The sequence below is a fragment of the Pinus tabuliformis genome, chromosome 4_2 (assembly GCF_031772625.1).
Source record: "Pinus tabuliformis cultivar Carrire ecotype Pingquan chromosome 4_2, CPIR1, whole genome shotgun sequence".
Lineage (NCBI taxonomy): Eukaryota > Viridiplantae > Streptophyta > Pinopsida > Pinales > Pinaceae > Pinus > Pinus tabuliformis.
Window position 1 is genome coordinate 1,174,586,171 of NC_142304.1, and position 18,933 is coordinate 1,174,605,103.

Below are 18,933 nucleotides of genomic sequence, written 5' to 3' on the forward strand. Positions count from 1 at the left end.
TAACTGACTAATTTCTCATGATTTTTGAATAGTTCACTTAGCACTCATTGCATCGGGTGATGCTCACAGGGGTGAAGAAGTGGGATTGAAACTAGTGAAATGTGGAGAACGAATCACATAGCATCAATCATCACTTCCGGGGCTTGCACCCGGTAACCAGGACTTCCCAGGAGGTCACCCATCCCAGAACTCCTCTGGCTCAAGCGCGCTTAACTGTGGAGTTTTTCCCCACAATCAAGCCCACTTAGCTTGCTACCCCATTTGCAAAACCTTAGCAAGTATTGTGCCTCATGAACCATTCAAGAAGAGATCCCTTGACTCTTTTTGAATTTAAGTATGGGGGATTTACGCAACTAACTGAAAAGACACCACTAACTGTCCCAATGATGAGAAAACAGGACTCACTATGACCTCACTCATGATTTTGTATGAGATGTTAACCCTAGACTCACTTAACTCAACCCTTTAGAGAATCAATGACTATCTTTACAATTCATAATTACATCAATAATATAATTTTACATTCTTCACAAAGACTAATAACTTGATCTCTAAGAGATCATAGCAAAATCTTTACACATTTACCAAAATAATAAAAAGACTAAGCTTGCTTTTGACTACTATAACATAGGACACTAACAGAGTCCATGTCTATAGAATCTGGGATTGTTTCTTATGGTTATCTACCCATATGAGCATTTGAAAATTGAGATCTGGTGTTAGCAAAAGTTGAAAATAAAATTTCGAAAATCTAAAGAGGGGTTTGAGCTGGGATAAAACAAGCATTATTGAGTAGCTCTCTTGGTAATTCGAGTTACTGGCTATTTCATGTCGTAAAGGTAGAGAACTATTGCTCTGTACAAGAATTTGTCGCTTTCTTAAGCATGAACACAATGAACAAGGAATAATGCAGTGTCAAATAACGGCTCAGCTATTCTGATATAAAGCTTATACATTGTAATCTTATACTTTGTTTCTAAACTCTAGTCACAGAGCTCCTTGTTGAAATACCAAAACCAAGAAGTGGCAAACCAATCAGTGGCATAGTTATAATGATTGGACAGTACGCTGTAGCAGAGTATCAAAGAATCAGAGAATGATCAAGGTCACCATACTATAGAAACAACTAAAATGATCAAATGCTGACATCCAGCAACATAGAAAGTATGGAATTTAGTAGCACAATGGCTAATAACTCTCTCGAAGGAAATGTTCACTAAATCAAACAGTGAAATACATGCAAACATGTCTAAGCATATTTTTTCTTTTCTGATGGAAACAGGAAAGGATGGATCCACTAACATGTCCAATTCAGTGTATCAGTATAAACTTATTAAGGGTGAATATGAAAAAAAAAATCAGAATCCGAGCATCTATCATTCAATAATTGCTAGTCTCAGAAAATTATGGAAAGTCAATCTTGCTAATAGCATGAACATCCCAAGACTGGTGAACAAAATATTAACCCAGTTGCTGCGAAATTCCAACCTTTGAAATCTCCGAAAACCATGTTTCTTGTCTAACAGGTATCATTTTCCTGCTAATGTTTATTTTGGGTCTGGCTCTGGGAAGTTTTTGCACCACTTCTGAGATGGAATTGGGTGAACTGGATAGTGTGGACGTTGCTGCACAATTCAGAAATGTTAGCTCTTCTCCTCACAAACAAAGAGAGAGAAATGCTAAAGAAACAAACATGAATCATGCTGAATAACACTGATAGTAACATGAAAACTTAATAAAGGATCTAAAGAAGTTATCAATTCTGACCACCTTCTCAGGGTTAAGAAATACAAAGCTTAAATAAATCATCTGATCCTCCTTATATTGGCTACTAGAACTTATTAGTATTTTAAATTAAGGCAATACTATTATACAATTCACTATCATGAAACATGTCAACCTAATAGTTACGCCCAAAAGCATGGTTCAAACAGAATCAAAAACTATGGAACAATCATTACATGTTTAAATAGTTGAAATTTTGTAAAATTCACTATTCATTAAACTTGTGACTTGGCTTTCTACTACAGATTTAGTACGAATTAAGTCAAATAGAGCCAGGTTAATATTTTGACAGATCACTTCTCTGTCAAGAACAGATTTCCACAATATTCACATGACCGAAATGTAATACCATGGAATAGCAAAGACTTCGCATCGTAACCAGCCAAGCACTGCATCTGCCATATTAAGCACAGATCCCTCCCACAAGTAATTTTACTATTAAATATTGTCTTTTGACACTAAACAATTCCAATTTTATTAACCCTTAGAGCGATACCATATATTGTTCTCTACATCAAATTTTCTGTTCAAATTAACCTCCGTAAGGATCTTGATTTGGCTCCTCTTCAGGTCATCTTCGAGAGTATTATAAAGAACTACTTCCTCATCTTTATCCAATCTTTCGTTTGCAGTGCTTGCAAATTGCAATACTATTTTTAAGGATATATTATTTTATGCGCTTGACATTTTTTTCTGATGCTGTTGGAATTGACTTTTCACGTGTCTTCAATATGGTTGATGTCATAGTTAAAACTTTAAATATTGATTTAAAAATCAACGCTGAAACAGTATGATATTTTCAAGCTCTCATTGCACAATCAGGTGTAATCGTGGATTATATTCTGAGAGACTTCCATCAATCGAAACAAGTTTGATTGTAATTAGGATTTAAATAAATATGGAATAAATGATCTGTAGGGTCAGTCCAGGAGTGTCAGGTACAGGTGGGTGTCTTCATGATCCGCGAGGAAATATGATTGCCCATAACACTAAGGGATTAGGGAAGACCTCAAAGAATCTGGCAGATCCTTACTCCCTGTGGGGTGGATTATCCATCACAGAGGGGTAAGCATTCAATTTTTGGAGATTCAATGTTGATCATTAAAGTGATGAAAGCTCATTCATATCCAGTAAGGAATATACTCAGAATTTTAATCTCTAGAATCAAACATGAACTCTCCTCATTCGACAAAATTCCCTTCCTGCAAATCAAATGGGTTTGAACTCAAAAGGCTGATGATTGATCAATGGGCCAAGTTTGCGGTTGATTTAAGCCCATGAACATCGTTGAACAATGTGGATTTAAGCTCTTGCCCAATCCCTTAGATTGATTAACTAGTGGCTCTTAACGAAATATTTTCTAATCATGAATCAATTATTGGCACTGGATATGCCTTGTGAAGGACAATGGGTAGGAGCTCCATCCCCCCAATTCAATCAATCATGCAGGCATTGTTCGTCGCAAATCAATGCCCCTTGGAATCTGGGATTTGGCAATATGCAATAGGTGCTTGGCACTCTCCGTAGAGATCTTTGGTGGATCTTGTGGCCCTAAGTTTGCCAGGTTCTGGTGGCAATTTCCCTGGTGATTTTGGTGGCATTTTTTATTTGTTAGGCTCCTGCAGAAATCATGTTGGTGATGCTGGGTTCTGTGCAGGTCCTGTGTTTCTCCCTTGGTCATGGTTGAGGTTCTATAGGTGGCTTCAGTGGGAATCTTTGCATTTTGGGCTCTGTGGGGTGTTGGTTCTATGTCATGGTTAAAACTTGGCTGGTGGGAGGTTGTTCTAAATCAAAGTAATGCAGTAGAATTCCCGAATGGCCAGGTTATAATTCAAGGAACCTGCTTCTCTCAAATGGTGCGAACTTCTTGCCATCCTAAACTCTGTGCTCCAAAGCAGAATATTCATTCCCTGGAACTGAAATAAAATAGAGTCTAGACGCTGTAGATTGATTCTCTCCTAGCAGGTGGAAAATCTTTCAATGGCTTCAAATAATCAGAGAACAGAAAATTCAGTCCAAGCAGTCCAGAAGGGAGAAGAATCAATCATTCATCTTAGTGATCTGATGAAAATTGAAGGACCTGACCCATCTCAGTCTGATGAGGGGCAAGAAACAGAAGTGCCTATCACTGTCATCCTCAATATGTATTATCAGGTTCTGTAAGCCAACTTAGACTCCTGTTTTGTTAGGATTCTCAAGATTCTGGATGTATGTTCTGATTTATGTATAGCCTTTGGGAAACTGATGTTTCGGAAGAATGTACTCAACTGCTAGCTTCGGCACAGCACTTTTTTGAATTGATATAAAGTTCGTTTTTGGTTTAAAAAAAAAAAACAGAAATTAAGGTTGGTAGGTGGCACATCCTTGTTTAAGAGACAAGCATAGTTTTCATTTTTTTGGATGTCATACACTTCACTCATGTAAAATACTTGGGCACAAGACCATAAAACAATGCAAAGGATGTTCCAAAGGATGTGTAAAACATGGAAGAGCATAAACGAGCTGCATGAAGGGTAGCTCACATGCATAGTAGCAAGGGTCACTAGGTATAACCCTGACTTGTGAATCTTACCAAGACCCATGCCTAAATCAGGACAAGTTGACACGGCCCAGAAAAAATTCACCATCTGTGAGTCAAACTTGGCTACAATGACTTTGACTGGTGAGTAACTTGTGAGTTGTTCAATGATCCCAACCCAAAAATTCATTGCAGAATCACTATACAATTACAAAAGTCGGGTCGTTCATGTTGAGCAAGTTTATGTTTCTTATTCCTCATCCAGAATGAACTAATGAAGCTCCTCTTGATCCGCCAAAGGAGACGCTGGATTGATTGCAGGTTATAATACAGAATATGCACAGAATGCAATCCTTCCACATTTACTTTGTCGCCCAATCCCAGAGACTAGTTTTGACTGAAACAAGGGTCTTTCCCAACTGAAAACTTCCTACCAATTCTGGCCAACCAGGAAAAGAGCAAAGGTTGTTAGCAGGGTAATTCTTTGCGTCAGAGGAAAAAACTAAAGAATGTATTTCTATCAATAATCAAGTTGGGTTTAAAGGGTTCAGGAAAACTCCTCTCCTTGGCAAAGGACTTCAGACATAGAACCCATTTTTGTTGCTTAACACTACTCTTTTTTTATATCAGTATGGTGTGTGGCACTATCATCTGCCTCCAGGTAGGAAGACAACTCTATGCCACCCAGTACAAAAGAATATGCATTAGAAAGGGAAACCTGTAATCATCAAAATAGCAAAATGTTTCTAAGCCGCCTGACATGATGATACAGGGAATCAAGTATATGATACAGGACTAGCAGAACAACGAAAGAGGACATGGTTGGGTACATACGTGCGTAACAGAAATAAATATAATTATATGGGCATAATGTCATCAAAATGTATTACATAGATAAGAAGGTGCATGGGAATGCCAACAACAAAACACAAAATATGGAAGTAGAGGAAGAGCAGCACCACTGACCACATTCTTTCCCTCGCTTTGAGCTTGAGCAGCAGCCCTTGACAACTGAGCCATAATTTCAATCACATGACTGTAAAAGAACACTGTTGCTCATGAAATGATGAATACAGTAAGATAATCATAGCCTATAGATGCACCAACTGCAAGCAATTCCATTCTTCATTCTCCTTTTCTGCTAGAGTCTTTATAAAAGATTGTGTGAGAAATGGGGCAAAACACCCCTTTATTTCTCAGTTGGTCATGGCTTTTCCTGTCCCACAATTCTGACTTGAGGAAAGGATGAGCCCCAATGCGTCAGACTCACATGTGTCTGACTTAAGTCTGTCTCATAGGGAGGGCAAATCGCAGTGTCAACAAGCCTGATTTGTCGAATTTATGACACAAAAAGGGGAGGGGAGCATCAAGTATCCTAGGAATTATGTAAAACTAAATTCACTAGGTAGTAGGCTCATGGAAACTAGTGAGTAGTTCTTCAGTTATTTTGATTTCAAATCCTATTTCAATATGAATCTCAATCCATTCTTGGTCTCGTCCAAGAAAAGTATGTTGGAGTAAAATAAGGAACATGCCTATGAGGTGTAGGCCACTTGGTTTGTATGGGGTTTAGTCCCCATCAGGTCTCAGGTTCAAACCTCATTGGGGGAGAGAAGAGGGGTGGTTGAGGGTGAGAGCTAACTGTGGGGGAAATGAACTATTCCAAGAAGCACCCAGACTCAACCAAGTCTCACACAATCCTGGTGACTAAACGAACAAAGTTCGTACTTACAAGTTAAATACTCTAAAGCACTTGGAATATGAAGATTTAGAAAAGTTTTGTCCTCAAAGCTTTTTAATGAAAAGGCTTGATATCTTTTTCTGTCTCATAATGTCTCTTTGTCTTCTCAACTTGTGGAACTATCATCTTTGATGATACAAGACGATATGAACTTTTGAATGTGGTAAAAAATTGTCACAATAAAATGATCTAACCATCCCAAATTAACTTTCTGTGGAATCTTGCAATTAATGGAAACTTGGAATGAATTGTTATCATAAGATTGGATTATGGTGATATCAAAGTTCTTGGGAACATATGTCACTTGTTTCTGTTTTGAGTGATAAGGATATGCAGACTGGTTCAGATTTTTGCTTTCATGATTCGGGTGTCGATAAGGAGTTTTTTTTATCTAATTTCCCTTCAACCTGTTTGTGGCGATTTATTGATTTACTTGAGGTATCTGATTTCCTTCAGGTACAAAAACCGCTTGGTTAATTGTTGGATCTTCAATTGAAATACTTGTCATTTGAACTGCAACATCTGAATGTTTTAGCCTCTGTTATGTAAAAATTATATAATTTTAGGTTTATTATTTAATTTTAGGTTAATTAGACGAATGGGCACGATCATAAGATCATGCCCTTTCCCCAAAGGGTGCCCATGGCGATATATAAGCCAGAGACCCTCATTGTAAACATTCATCATTCAGTTCAATCAATTGTTTCCATAGAAGTTTTTACTTCATCTGGTATCAGAGCGGGTTCATTCCTTTGTCCAGGGTCATCAAGATCGTGTTAATCGGTTCTGTGAAGCTGTCTTCTGCTTTTCCACTACATAGATCGTTGTCCCTCTCCGTTGTGCTCCGCCCTTGATTTCCGTCTGTGTATCGTAGAAGTTTTTACTTCATTTGGTATCAGAGCAGATTCATTCCTTCGTCCAGGGTCATCAAGATCGTGTTAATCGGTTCTGTGAAGTTGTCTTCTGCTTTTCCACTACATAGATCATCATCCCTCTCCGTTGTGCTCCGCCCTTGATTTCTGCCACCGTCTTCCTCTCCATTGGCTTACGGTGCCTCCTCGTTCGTGCTCCCTGTCTCCGTCAACGCTTTCCCTTTTGTTATCACCGCATCCACGACACTCTGCATCCGCACCAGTCCCGCTCGTCCGCTGCAACCCCATCGACAGCCAATCCCCAAACTCGAATTTCACCATTCATACTCCACCTTCCGCCCAGCGTTCACTTCTTCCGCCTTCGTCCGCTACCCTGTCACCATTCAGTTGATGCATGTTTTTCGTGGTTTTTCCTATCTGTTGTTAACGTCCCTCATCCACCCATTTTTTTTGAACGGTCAAACGAACGTGACCGATCAGTCAGACGTGACTATCTGTAATATATATATATATATATATATATATATAAAGATAATAACTTTAATTTAATCATAAGTTATAACGTTAATTTAATTAATTAAATTTTTTAATTAATTAATTCAAAAAACTAAACTTATGTCAAATAGTTTAATTAATTAATTTAATTTAATTATTTAGATATAACAAAAAAAAATTAAGCTGGCAGATAAATATACGCCCCCACAAACTCGCTCAATGTCGACAATGTCAATGGCCGATTTCAATAAAAGATTGATTGAAGTGGAGAATAAGATGACTAACAACTCCGATGATGTCAATACGAGATTAATCGATCTTGAGGGTAAGTTTAGTAGGCAGTCGAATGATATCAAGAGACTTCAGGATCCGACAAATCGAATAGAATAGCAGATGGATCTAAATAAGAGCTAGTCCGAATTCAACCAAAAACAGGCCTTGGCAATGTTGAATCTCTTGTGTAGAAAGCAGGATATTACACCCGAACAACTACTCCAAGAAGATGAAGAAAATCAAGAGCACCACTCATCAAACTCAACAAAATCAACAGATTCTCATAAAGCTGAATCTCCAAAAAAATCAGCGACACCCCACCAAGAAATTAGTAACGCGACTCTTACAAATAAGCAACTCTGGAATACCTTTAGCAATCAACACCCCTTTTTCGCTCAACCATTAGCGACATACCAGCGAAGGGCAAAATTCGAGATTCCTAAATTCGATGGAAACAAAAAAAAAAAAAAAATGTTTCATGGATAAATAAAGTAGAAGAATACTTTGAGATATATGACATCAATGATGATGACGAAAAGCTTAGGCACGCATCCATGAAAATGGAAGGGGAAGCATATAATTGGTATATGTGGTGGAAAAAGACAAAACACGCCATTAGTTGGAGAAAATTTAAGGAAGCATTCTTTAAAAGATTCCAAGGTGTAAAGGAAGAAGAGTTCTTCTCAACACTCATCAAATTACGACAAAAAGGAAGTGTGCACGAATACACTCAATGGGAGAACTTAGTAACACGAGTACCTGGATTTTTAGAGTCTCGTCTAATTCAATCATACGTCTCCGACTTAAAACCCATTTACAAGTAGAACTTGAGATGCATGACATTACATCAATAGATGTAGCAAGACGAAAAGCAAAAACTGCTGAAAAGAAATTTGAACAAATATTTTGGTCGAAATCGGAAACATATTTAAGACGAAGAGTACCCCAGTCTATGGACTCAAACAATACAAGATATGTTCCACCACATCGTTGTGAAGATGAAAAATCTAATGTGGAAATACAAAGGATAAAAGAAGGCAAATGCAAACGCTGTGGTGAGAAGTGGGACCCCAAGCATAGGTGTGTTAAGCAAAAAAAATCAAAGAACCTATATAATTGTGAAGCAACTAATGATTCAAACAGTGAAGACTCTGATATAGAAGATACAAAAGATGCCCCAGAATTCTCACCAGAATTAGATGACGGAAGTATTCCGCAAGTGTCACTATCAACTATGACAGGTATATCACAACCTCAGACCTTAAAGTTAAAGGACACATAAAGAAGAACAATCGAGATTAATCGATCTTCAGGGTAAGTTTAGTAGGCAGTCGAATGATATCAAGAGACTTCAGGATCCGACGAATCGAATAGAATAGCAGATGGATCTAAATAAGAGCTAGTCCGAATTCAACCAAAACAGGCCTTGGCAATGCTGAATCTCTTGTGTAGAAAGCAGGATATTACACCCGAACAACTACTCCAAGAAGATGAAGAAAATCAAGAGCACCACTCATCAAACTCAACAAAATCAACAGATTCTCATAAAGTTGAATCTCCAAAAAAATCAGCGACACCCCACCAAGAAATTAGTAACGCGACTCTTACAAATAAGCAACTCTGGAATACCTTTAGCAATCAACACCCCTTTTTCGCTCAACCATTAGCGACATACCAACGAAGGGCAAAATTCGAGATTCCTAAATTCGATGGAAACAAAAAAAAAAAAAAAAAATGTTGCATGGATAAATAAAGTAGAAGAATACTTTGAGATATATGACATCAATGATGATGACGAAAAGCTTAGGCACGCATCCATGAAAATGGAAGGGGAAGCATATAATTGGTATATGTGGTGGAAAAAGACAAAACACGCCATTAGTTGGAGAAAATTTAAGGAAGCATTCTTTAAAAGATTCCAAGGTGTAAAGGAAGAAGAGTTCTTCTCAACACTCATCAAATTACGACAAAAAGGAAGTGTGCACGAATACACTCAAGAATGGGAGACCTTAGTAACACGAGTACCTGGATTTTTAGAGTCTCGTCTAATTCAATCATACGTCTCCGACTTAAAACCCATTTACAAGTAGAACTTGAGATGCATGACATTACATCAATAGAAGTAGCAAGACGAAAAGCAAAAACTGCTGAAAAGAAATTTGAACAAATATTTTGGTCAAAATCGGAAAAAGCATATTTAAGACGAAGAGTACCCCAGTCTATGGACTCAAACAATACAAGATATGTTCCACCACATCGTTTTGAAGATGAAAAATCTAATGTGGAAATACAAAGGATAAAAGAAGGCAAATGCAAACGCTGTGGTGAGAAGTGGGACCCCAAGCATAGGTGTGTTAAGCAAAAAGAATCAAAGAACCTATATAATTGTGAAGCAACTAATGATTCAAACAGTGAAGACTCTGATATAGAAGATACAAAATATGCCCCAGAATTCTCACCAGAATTAGATGACGGAAGTATTCCGCAAGTGTCACTATCAACTATGACAGGTATATCACAACCTCAGACCTTAAAGTTAAAGGACACATAAAGAAGAACAACGTAGTGGTTCTCATCGACTCTGGTAGCACACACAATTTTTTAGATGCAACCATGGCAAAGAGACTCAATATTTTTTCATTTCCCTTACCAAACATGAAAGTGATGGTATTTGACGGTAAGAAGATTGAAAAGGTGGGGAAATGCCATAAGGTCAAATTGCAGATTCAAGACTTTAATTTAGAGTCTCCGTTCTTCACGGTACCATTAGGAGTAGATGTAGTCTTATTTATCCAATGGCTACGAACTTTAGGTACTTATGCCGCCAACCATCAAGTACAATTCATAAAATTCAATGGGGAGGTCAGAAGTACAAATTACACGGATTCCAAGCACCAGAGAATCAAATTGTATCATCATCTCAGATGATGAAGATGATTCGAAAAGGAGCATCCGCTTATGTAGTACAATGTCACCAATTAGAAATGTTATCTGCAAATATGATCAGTGAAGAATCACCAGAGATACAAGATCTACTTCAGAAGCATGAAAAAGTATTTCAAGACCTACCTATGAAGATGCCTCCTAATAGGGAAATTGAGCATACAATAGAAGTCAAAGCAGGGTCAGAACCCGTCAACATCAAGCCATACCGATATCCACATCACCAAAAAAGGAAATTGAGAGATTAATCCAAGACCTTTTAAAGTGTGGGATCATCTCGAAAAGTAAAAGTCCTTACGCTGCTCCAGTGGTATTGGTAAGGAAGAAGGATGGTTCATTTAGGCTATGCATTGATTATAGAGGATTGAAGAAAATAACAATTAAAAACAAGTTCCCAATTCCATTTATCGACGAAATGTTGGATGATGAGCTACATGGCGCAAAATACTTCTCAAAATTGGACTTAAGGTCAGGCTACTATCAAATCAGGATCAAATTGGAAGACATACCAAAAACGGCATTCCGAACACACAAAGGTCACTATGAATTTAAAGTAATGTCGTTTGGGTTAACCAATGCACCAGCAACGTTTCAAGCAACTATGAACGAATTATTTTGTCCACATCTTAGGAAGTTTGTATTAGTATTCTTTGACAATATTTTAATTTACAGTAAATCTTGGAAAGAGCACTTACAACATCTGGATAAAGTTCTTACACTACTAAAAGAGCATCAATTTTATGCAAAAAAATCAAAATGCACCTTAAGAAAGGAAGAAGTAGAATACCTTGGACAGATTATATCCCATGAAGGCATAAAGGTGGACCCTAATAAAATCAAAGCTATAAAAGAATGGACCAAACCTGTTAATGTATCCAAGCTAAGAGGGTTCTTAGGTTTGACTGGATACTACCGAAGGTTAGTAAAAACTATGCACATATAACTGCACCTCTGACAAACCTTTTAAAGAATAATTCATTTCTATGGGATGAGGAAGCAGGAAAGTGTTTTGAAAAATTAAAGGAAGTTATGTCTAATGCCCCCGTATTGGCAACACCAAATTTTTCTAAACCATTTATCATTGAGTGTGATGCTTCCGGATTCGGTATAGGTGCAGTATTAATGCAAGAAGGGCATCCAATAGCTTTTGAAAGTAGGAAGCTCAATAAAAGAGAACGCCTCAAGTCCACATAAAACAAATAAATGCTCGCTATTATGCACGCACTAGCTAAGTGGAGGCAATATCTTTTGGGAAGTAAGTTTTCCATTCGAATAGTCTATAATAGTCTCCAGCACCTCCTTCAACAAAAAATACTTTCCAAAGAACAACAAAAATGGTTTGAAAAAATTGTCGCCTTTGACATCGAAATACTACATAAAAGAGGAAAAGACAATGTAGTAGCAGATGCCTTATCCAGGAAGGATGAAGAACCAACACTACTTGCAATCTCAGTTGTTGTTCCTGAATGGCTTAACGAAATTCGAAGTGAGATTCGAAGTGAGTATGCCAAGGATCCAGAAACAATGGCAATAATCAATAACCTTCCCAACAACTCAAGGAAGAATCTTTCTAAATGCAAATTCCAAGTCTAAATTTAAGATACTCAAGGAGTCACATGACTCACCATCAGCTGGACATGTAGGATTGTTTAAGACTTACTACAATGCACGTCAATCCTTCTTTTGGAAAGGAATGAGTCGCGATATTCAGAGGTATGTAGCAGAGTGTGACACATGTCAAAGGAATAAAAGTGAAAATATTACGACACTGGGATTACTTCACCCTTTAAACATTCCAAATCAGAAATGGGAAGAAATTTCGATGGACTTTATCGAAGAATTACCAGTATCTGAAGGCAAGGACAAGATTTGACAAGATTTTCGTAGTAGTCGACAGACTTACCAAATATGCTCACTTTATGGCAATAAAGAAATCATACTCAGCGAAAGATATCGCTGAAATATTTTGTAAAAATATATATAAGTTACACGGTTTTCCGAAAGTCATTGTGAGTGATAGAGATGCCAAATTCAAGGGTAATTTCTGGAAGGAGTTGTACAACCCATAGTTTTAAAACTCCGACTCGGCCGAGGATCGACTCCGACTCCGACTCTGAAACGGTAATGACTCGGCCGGCTCGATTTCAATGACTCGGTGGTTGTAAAAAATACATTAAATATTTATTTTTTTTATAAAAAAACATAATTTTAAAGATTTTCATTCATGTTTCCAAACACACAACATCATAATATAGATGGAAGATAACATATGATCAAAGTAGGCTCATGAACCAATCCATTATATCAAAATGGTACCCAATGGCAATACATAGTCAACTGTCATACATGATCAAAGACTCAAAACAAAAAACACATAACCAAGGAGGCTAGAAATGGCCTCTACAACAAAAGTAAACTGTGACCAGACTCTAGTACTAGTACTACAGCGACTAGCTAGTAGCTACTGCCAGAGGAGCCAAGATCATGTCGATCAATCTCTGGATCATCATCAGAGTCAGACAGGGGGCCCCATGGCTCCTCATCATCATCATCATCTCCAACTGCAGTTGTAGAAGTGGTACCACTAGCAGGCTGTACAACTGCAGCAGATGCAAGCTAAGATAGAGTAGATATGCGGTTGCGCTTCTGTCGTGGCTGAGCAGAGGAAGCACCTGCAACTGGAGTCCTTGCTGGCTATGAGACTGAGGCTAGTGGATTGGGATCTGCATTCAACTGAACAGCATGTTCAAGTTCAACTGATGTCTTGATATCTAAATCTAAATCAAGATCCTCATCAGGATCAAACTCTACTGGACGACTCTCCACTACCCAATCTGATGTTGGATCAATTTCTTCCAACACAATGGGATCTGAATCAGGTCTTTTGTTCAGCAAATGGTTTCGTTTGAGCCGGAGGTTGTATTGGACATAAACTAGATCATTTAACCGTTTTTGATCCAAACGATTTCTCTTCTTTGTGTTACTTGGGAGCAGGAGCGACATTTTTAGAAGCTCCTGGTTTGGGAGCGAATCCCAGAGGAGTTCGACAACCAATGTCACTAACATCAAGGTACATAGAGGGATTGGGGGTCTTGATTAAATACGAGTTCCATACCCTAATACATGACAAAATTCAATGGAAACATTGCAATCCTCCAATCCTGAAATCCTGAAAAACTGATAAGTCTGTTGGATTTTGAATGCAATCTAAAATTCTACTTTCTCCATATGAAATCCAATGAGGCCGAAACCACTCTCAAACATCCTAAGTCATTTCATGGTAATGTTAAAAATTTAAGTAAAAGGATGAAGATGAAGATTAAGGAGAATGTCACTTTTACTTTAAGAATTTAACATTACCATGAAATTTGAATAGCATATCAATAGTAGAGTGCATTTGAGTGTGTTAAATAGGGTTTGGGAGAGGGAAATGGACCCCAAATAACATTTAGCTAATTCATAAAACACCTTGAAGTCCAAACCAATCAGCAAACCCCTTAAAATTTCATTAAAATAATGTTAAATCGTTGTTTTAGTGGGTTATGGGCCGCAGTTTGTGACTCGGCCGAGTCAGTACAAAAAACGGTCGAGTTGGCCAAGTCAGCCATGACTCGGCCCAATCATTCAGTGACTCGGCCGAGTCATGGCTGACTCGGCCAACTGAGCCGTTTTTTGTACCGAGTCACTCCGGAGGGCAATGGAACGGACCAACTCGGTCGTTTCCATTTCGAAACGGCCGTTTTTTAAAACTATGGTTCAACCATATAGGAACCTACCTAAATATGAGTTCCACTTATCATCCTCAAACAGATGGACAAACAGAAGTTGTCAATAAATGTTTGGAGGCCTACCTACGTTGCTACGCTACAAAAAAACAAAATAAGTGGTCTCAATGGTTACATCTCGTTGAGTGGTGGTATAATTCTACTTATCGTACGTCAACAAAAATGACGCCATTTCAAGCTTTGTATGGATATGAACCCCCAAAATGGAAGGATCTAGCTGTTGTCCAGACAAATCTACCTGTTGTTAAAGATCAACTAGAAGAAACCCAAAAAATCGTCCAAATATTAAAAGAAAACTTGAATAATGCAAGGAATCGTATGAAGCAACAAGCAGACCAAAACAGAACCGAAAGAGAGTTTGAAGTCGGAGAATGGGTGTTTGTCAAGCTCCAACCATACAAACAATTGTCCTTAAAACAGAAAGGAAAAAACAAATTGGCACCAAAGTTCTACGGACCTTATCAGATCAACAAAAAGATCAGCGAAGTTGTATATGGTTTAAGCCTTCCAGAGAAAGGTCGTGTTCACAATGTCTTCCATGTCTCCTGCCTTAAAAGGGCACTAGGCGACCATCAATCAGCGCAAACAACGCTTCCATCCCTGGATGATGAGGGAAGGGTCATTCTAGAACCAGAAGGTATTTTATCTACTAGAGAAAGAAAGCTTTGACATCGTACAATCAAGGAATATCTAATCAAGTGGAAGGACTTACCCGAAGAAGAAGCTTCTTGGGAGAATGAATCATTTTGTCAACAACATCCGTCGTTACGTATGCTTTGAGGACAAAGCATTCTTTCGAGAGGAAGGCAATGTTATGTAAAAATTATTTAATTTTAGGTTAATTAAACAAAAGGAAACGATCATAAGATCATGCCCTTTCCCCAAAGGGTGCCCATGGTGGTATATAAGCCAAAGACCCTCACTGTAAACATTCATCATTCAGTTCAATCAATTATTAATAAATATTTTATATATGTGTGTGTGTGTGTGTGTGTGTGTGTGTCGTAGAAGTTTTTACTTCAGCCTCGAGAGTTAACTTAATTGGTTGAGTTCTTGTCGCTAAAGCATCTCGCTAATGGGAGGTCACAGGGTCAATTCTCCTCAACGCCTTCGGGGTTGGGCTCTGCTAATAAGCCGACGAGATGTGATCCCTTTGGGTGCATCTACCCGAATATTTCCTCGTGAAAAAACATCTGAATATGTTTTTACTTCAACTGAATTGGGATCATTCCAAATGGTGATATTATCTGGATCAATGCTTGTTCTTTCTTTTCCAACTTGAATTCTTCAATGTTCCTTCTTCAATAAGTTGTTCTAACTTGTCTTTTAGCATCTCCTTATCACTCTTAAGCTTATTTATTTGTGTAAGTAGATTTTTATTATGATTCTTTAGACATGAAAGTTCTTCGTTTTCTGGATTGTTGACATCATTCTTAGTGTCCTCCTCATCTTTCAAACTTTTCATTTTTTCTAATAACCTTTAAGGTTCTTCAAGGGTAAATTTTCCTCTTCTTATTCTGCTAGGTGCTTCTTAAGTTCTTTCCTTTTTACCATAGTCTTCTTGACTCGTGCAACAAGTTTTTAATTGCGGACCCTAATTCTTGACCATAGTCTTCTTCGTTCTTTTATATTACTTCTTTATAATGCATATCTTCAAGTTCTTTATATTTTTGTTGTGATTCCTCCTTGTTTTGTTGAAATTTGGCAATTTTGCTTTCTAAATTTTTAATATATGAATTCCCTTGATCTTCCAACTGCAATTTCTCGGTACACGGGATTGCATTGTATTGTAGAAGTGATGTTGGGTGTTCAACTTGCAATTTGGATTATGCTTTCTTCAATTCATGAACCACGAGTTTTGTTAAAATCTGCCTTTTTTAACTCAAGTGTTGCTATTAGTTGTTTTATCCCTTCGCGAAACTTCATATCTCCTTCTAACGATTGTTTGTGTCACATTGATATTCAACTAAAGTAAAAGTTTTGTGACACTCACTGCATTTGACATTTTGATTTCTAAATGATTCACAACAATCTGGATATTCCTCTCCACAAAAAGTACACTTCGAAAAATAACCACAATTTCTTATGAAGGTCATCCTTCGCTATTTTTTTTTTTTGGCTTTCTTTTGAATCCTTAAATAATTTGGTTAATTTTTTTTAATTAATTTTTTGAATAAATTTGTATATTCCTTCAACCAAGCTTAGGCTTGGAGGTAAGTTGACTAATGCTAATCTAGGCCTAAGATGCAATGCAAGATAGTTGAGTGCTCTTGATTTAAGATTGCTTATGCTTTCAAGTACTTGTTTACAATTGATATTTAGGTATCACACAAGAGTACTTAATAAATGAGAGACAATCTTAATCACAAGATAAAGTGCTCAATTTTACTTAGTGCCCATTAGATATATGTAATGCATTCAACATAACCAAGGAGCAATTGCTCAAATTACCAAATGATAAGAAGATAACGCTCTTTAAGAATAAATCACCAATATCTCAAAAAATTATCATCCACAATAGATATAACTGTGAAACATCAATGACGATGATGGCAAGTAAAAGATAGTAGAGAAATTATCACCAAGATATTATTGAAACAATTAACCAAGGTTCCTTTTAGAGACAATGTGAGATGCCAATGACAATTATCCAAGAGATGGACAATATCATCAATGATTACCACAAATTACCACATAGCCAATTTAATGTTGAACAATCAGGCTTCCAATATCCTTTAGGAATATTTAACCATACAAGATGAGATTCAATTTTTTATTAGACAAGTGCTTGTGTGAGTGCACAATTAGGGTTATGGAACTTCACAAGAAACCAATATGCAAGTGTCCTTAGTCCTTACTAGGAATGAAATAACTTCACCAATTACTAAATTACTTGAAAATTTTAAAGCAAAGAGCATAAAACCATTCAAGAAACCTAAAGTAACTTATGTTTCAATGAGAAATAATCCAACCTTTAGGACAGCAGTAAACAAGTTATGATAGCGGTGAGTTAACCAATGCCAAATGTGCCAAAACAGTCCCAAAACTTATCTCTTTCATTTATTAAATAAGAGCACTTTGTTGAGATACCAGTGTTGTCATTGATGGCCATATGGATTGAATATAGCATAAGCATTGAATATATATATACAGACATAATCCCAAGAAGCATTGGAACCAAGGAGTAGTCCCAAGGAGCAAGAGGAGAAGTACCAAAGAGAAAAGCGAGAAGCAGTTCAAGGGGAAGCCATCGGAAGCCAAGAGCAGAAACCAAGACAAGCCAAGGAGGAGCAGATCCAAGAGAAGACCACATATACCCAAGAGAAAGAGCCAAAAGGAAAAAGCAATGGTATTGGAGTTTTGGAGCCCAAGAAAGGAATGAAAAGAAAAATCGGAAGGAGATCAAACAATTATAACACACCTGATGACATATATCATATTAAATCAAAGTTAAAACGGATAAATATCATATCAGTGTTATATCATATCGGCATTTTTATTGTGTCACCACACAAAACCTCCAATCTCTGACTTCGATCTTTGATCTCAGATTCTGATCTCCGACTCTGATCTTTGATCTGCGATCAGATCTTCGATCTCCAATTTCCGATTTGCTTCAACTTCTGATATGCGGACCCAACATGATTTAAGTTAACAATTTAATTATTAAATCGCATCCGCCACTTTATCAAAACTTTGGCATGTGCACAACCTAAAAATCCTTGATATCCATGTAGTCCCAATGTACGGGAGTAAAATGATGATGTGGCATGTGGGACCTGCAGGCATCCATTATAATATGGTTTCGCATTGTTTAAGTGTATTCGTTTGATTAAAACCTATGGCCCCTCCTATTGTGCTATTATAATATGGTTTCCGTAACAATGAAACTATGTTATATTTGGTCGATTATTAACAAAGAGCCATTCAAACAGCTATTTATATATTTTCAATGCGCCACCTCATGTACAAGTCGGCGTCTCCTCTAATGAACGTGTCTTTTCGTTTATTGGCGAGACTCATATAAACACAAGTCAAATACTTCATTTCAAGTATCTATCTCAACGATCCATCACAGAGATAAATACATTGTTCACAACTTGTGAACTTAGAAGCGTCGAGGAGCAAGAAAATATTATTTTGGGCAAATTCTTTTGAGGAAATCTTGTGTTAATAGGCCAGATTTCTTGCACAGAACCACAAGCATACTCGGCAAGCTTAAGCTACAGGCAGCAGAACTCGGACAGATCTGAAGTACACACTTGTTGTAAATCTCTGATTGTAGATTACAGCTCGGTGCTTTCATTTGTGAAGGAACAATGAAGAATTCCTCGGTGCTCAGCCTGAGGGGTACAACCTCAGACCAATCCTTACCTACAACTCGGTGAGTGGACAATTGCATTGTTTTGGCTCTGACCTTACTTATACACATCAGACTTAAGGTTGGGCAATGATCAAGTCTCTTGGAGGCACAATTTGGAGCTCACCTTGTACATATTGCTACACGGTGCTATAATACGC

The 18,933-nt window shown here is 37.5% G+C and overlaps 1 protein-coding gene across 2 annotated transcripts in view; it reads right to left on the bottom strand.

Annotated features, from left to right (window-relative positions):
* Positions 1-1,172: 1,172 nt before the first annotated feature.
* Positions 1,173-18,933, bottom strand: part of LOC149173847 (uncharacterized) — an 86,554-nt gene continuing 68,793 nt past the window's right edge. For both annotated transcript variants that reach the window (XM_089424755.1, XM_089424754.1), the window contains exon 3: positions 1,173-1,625. In XM_089424755.1, coding sequence (XP_089280881.1) covers positions 1,548-1,625 — 78 coding nt within the window. In that variant the 3' untranslated portion in view covers positions 1,173-1,547. The remainder of the gene's footprint in view (positions 1,626-18,933) is intronic.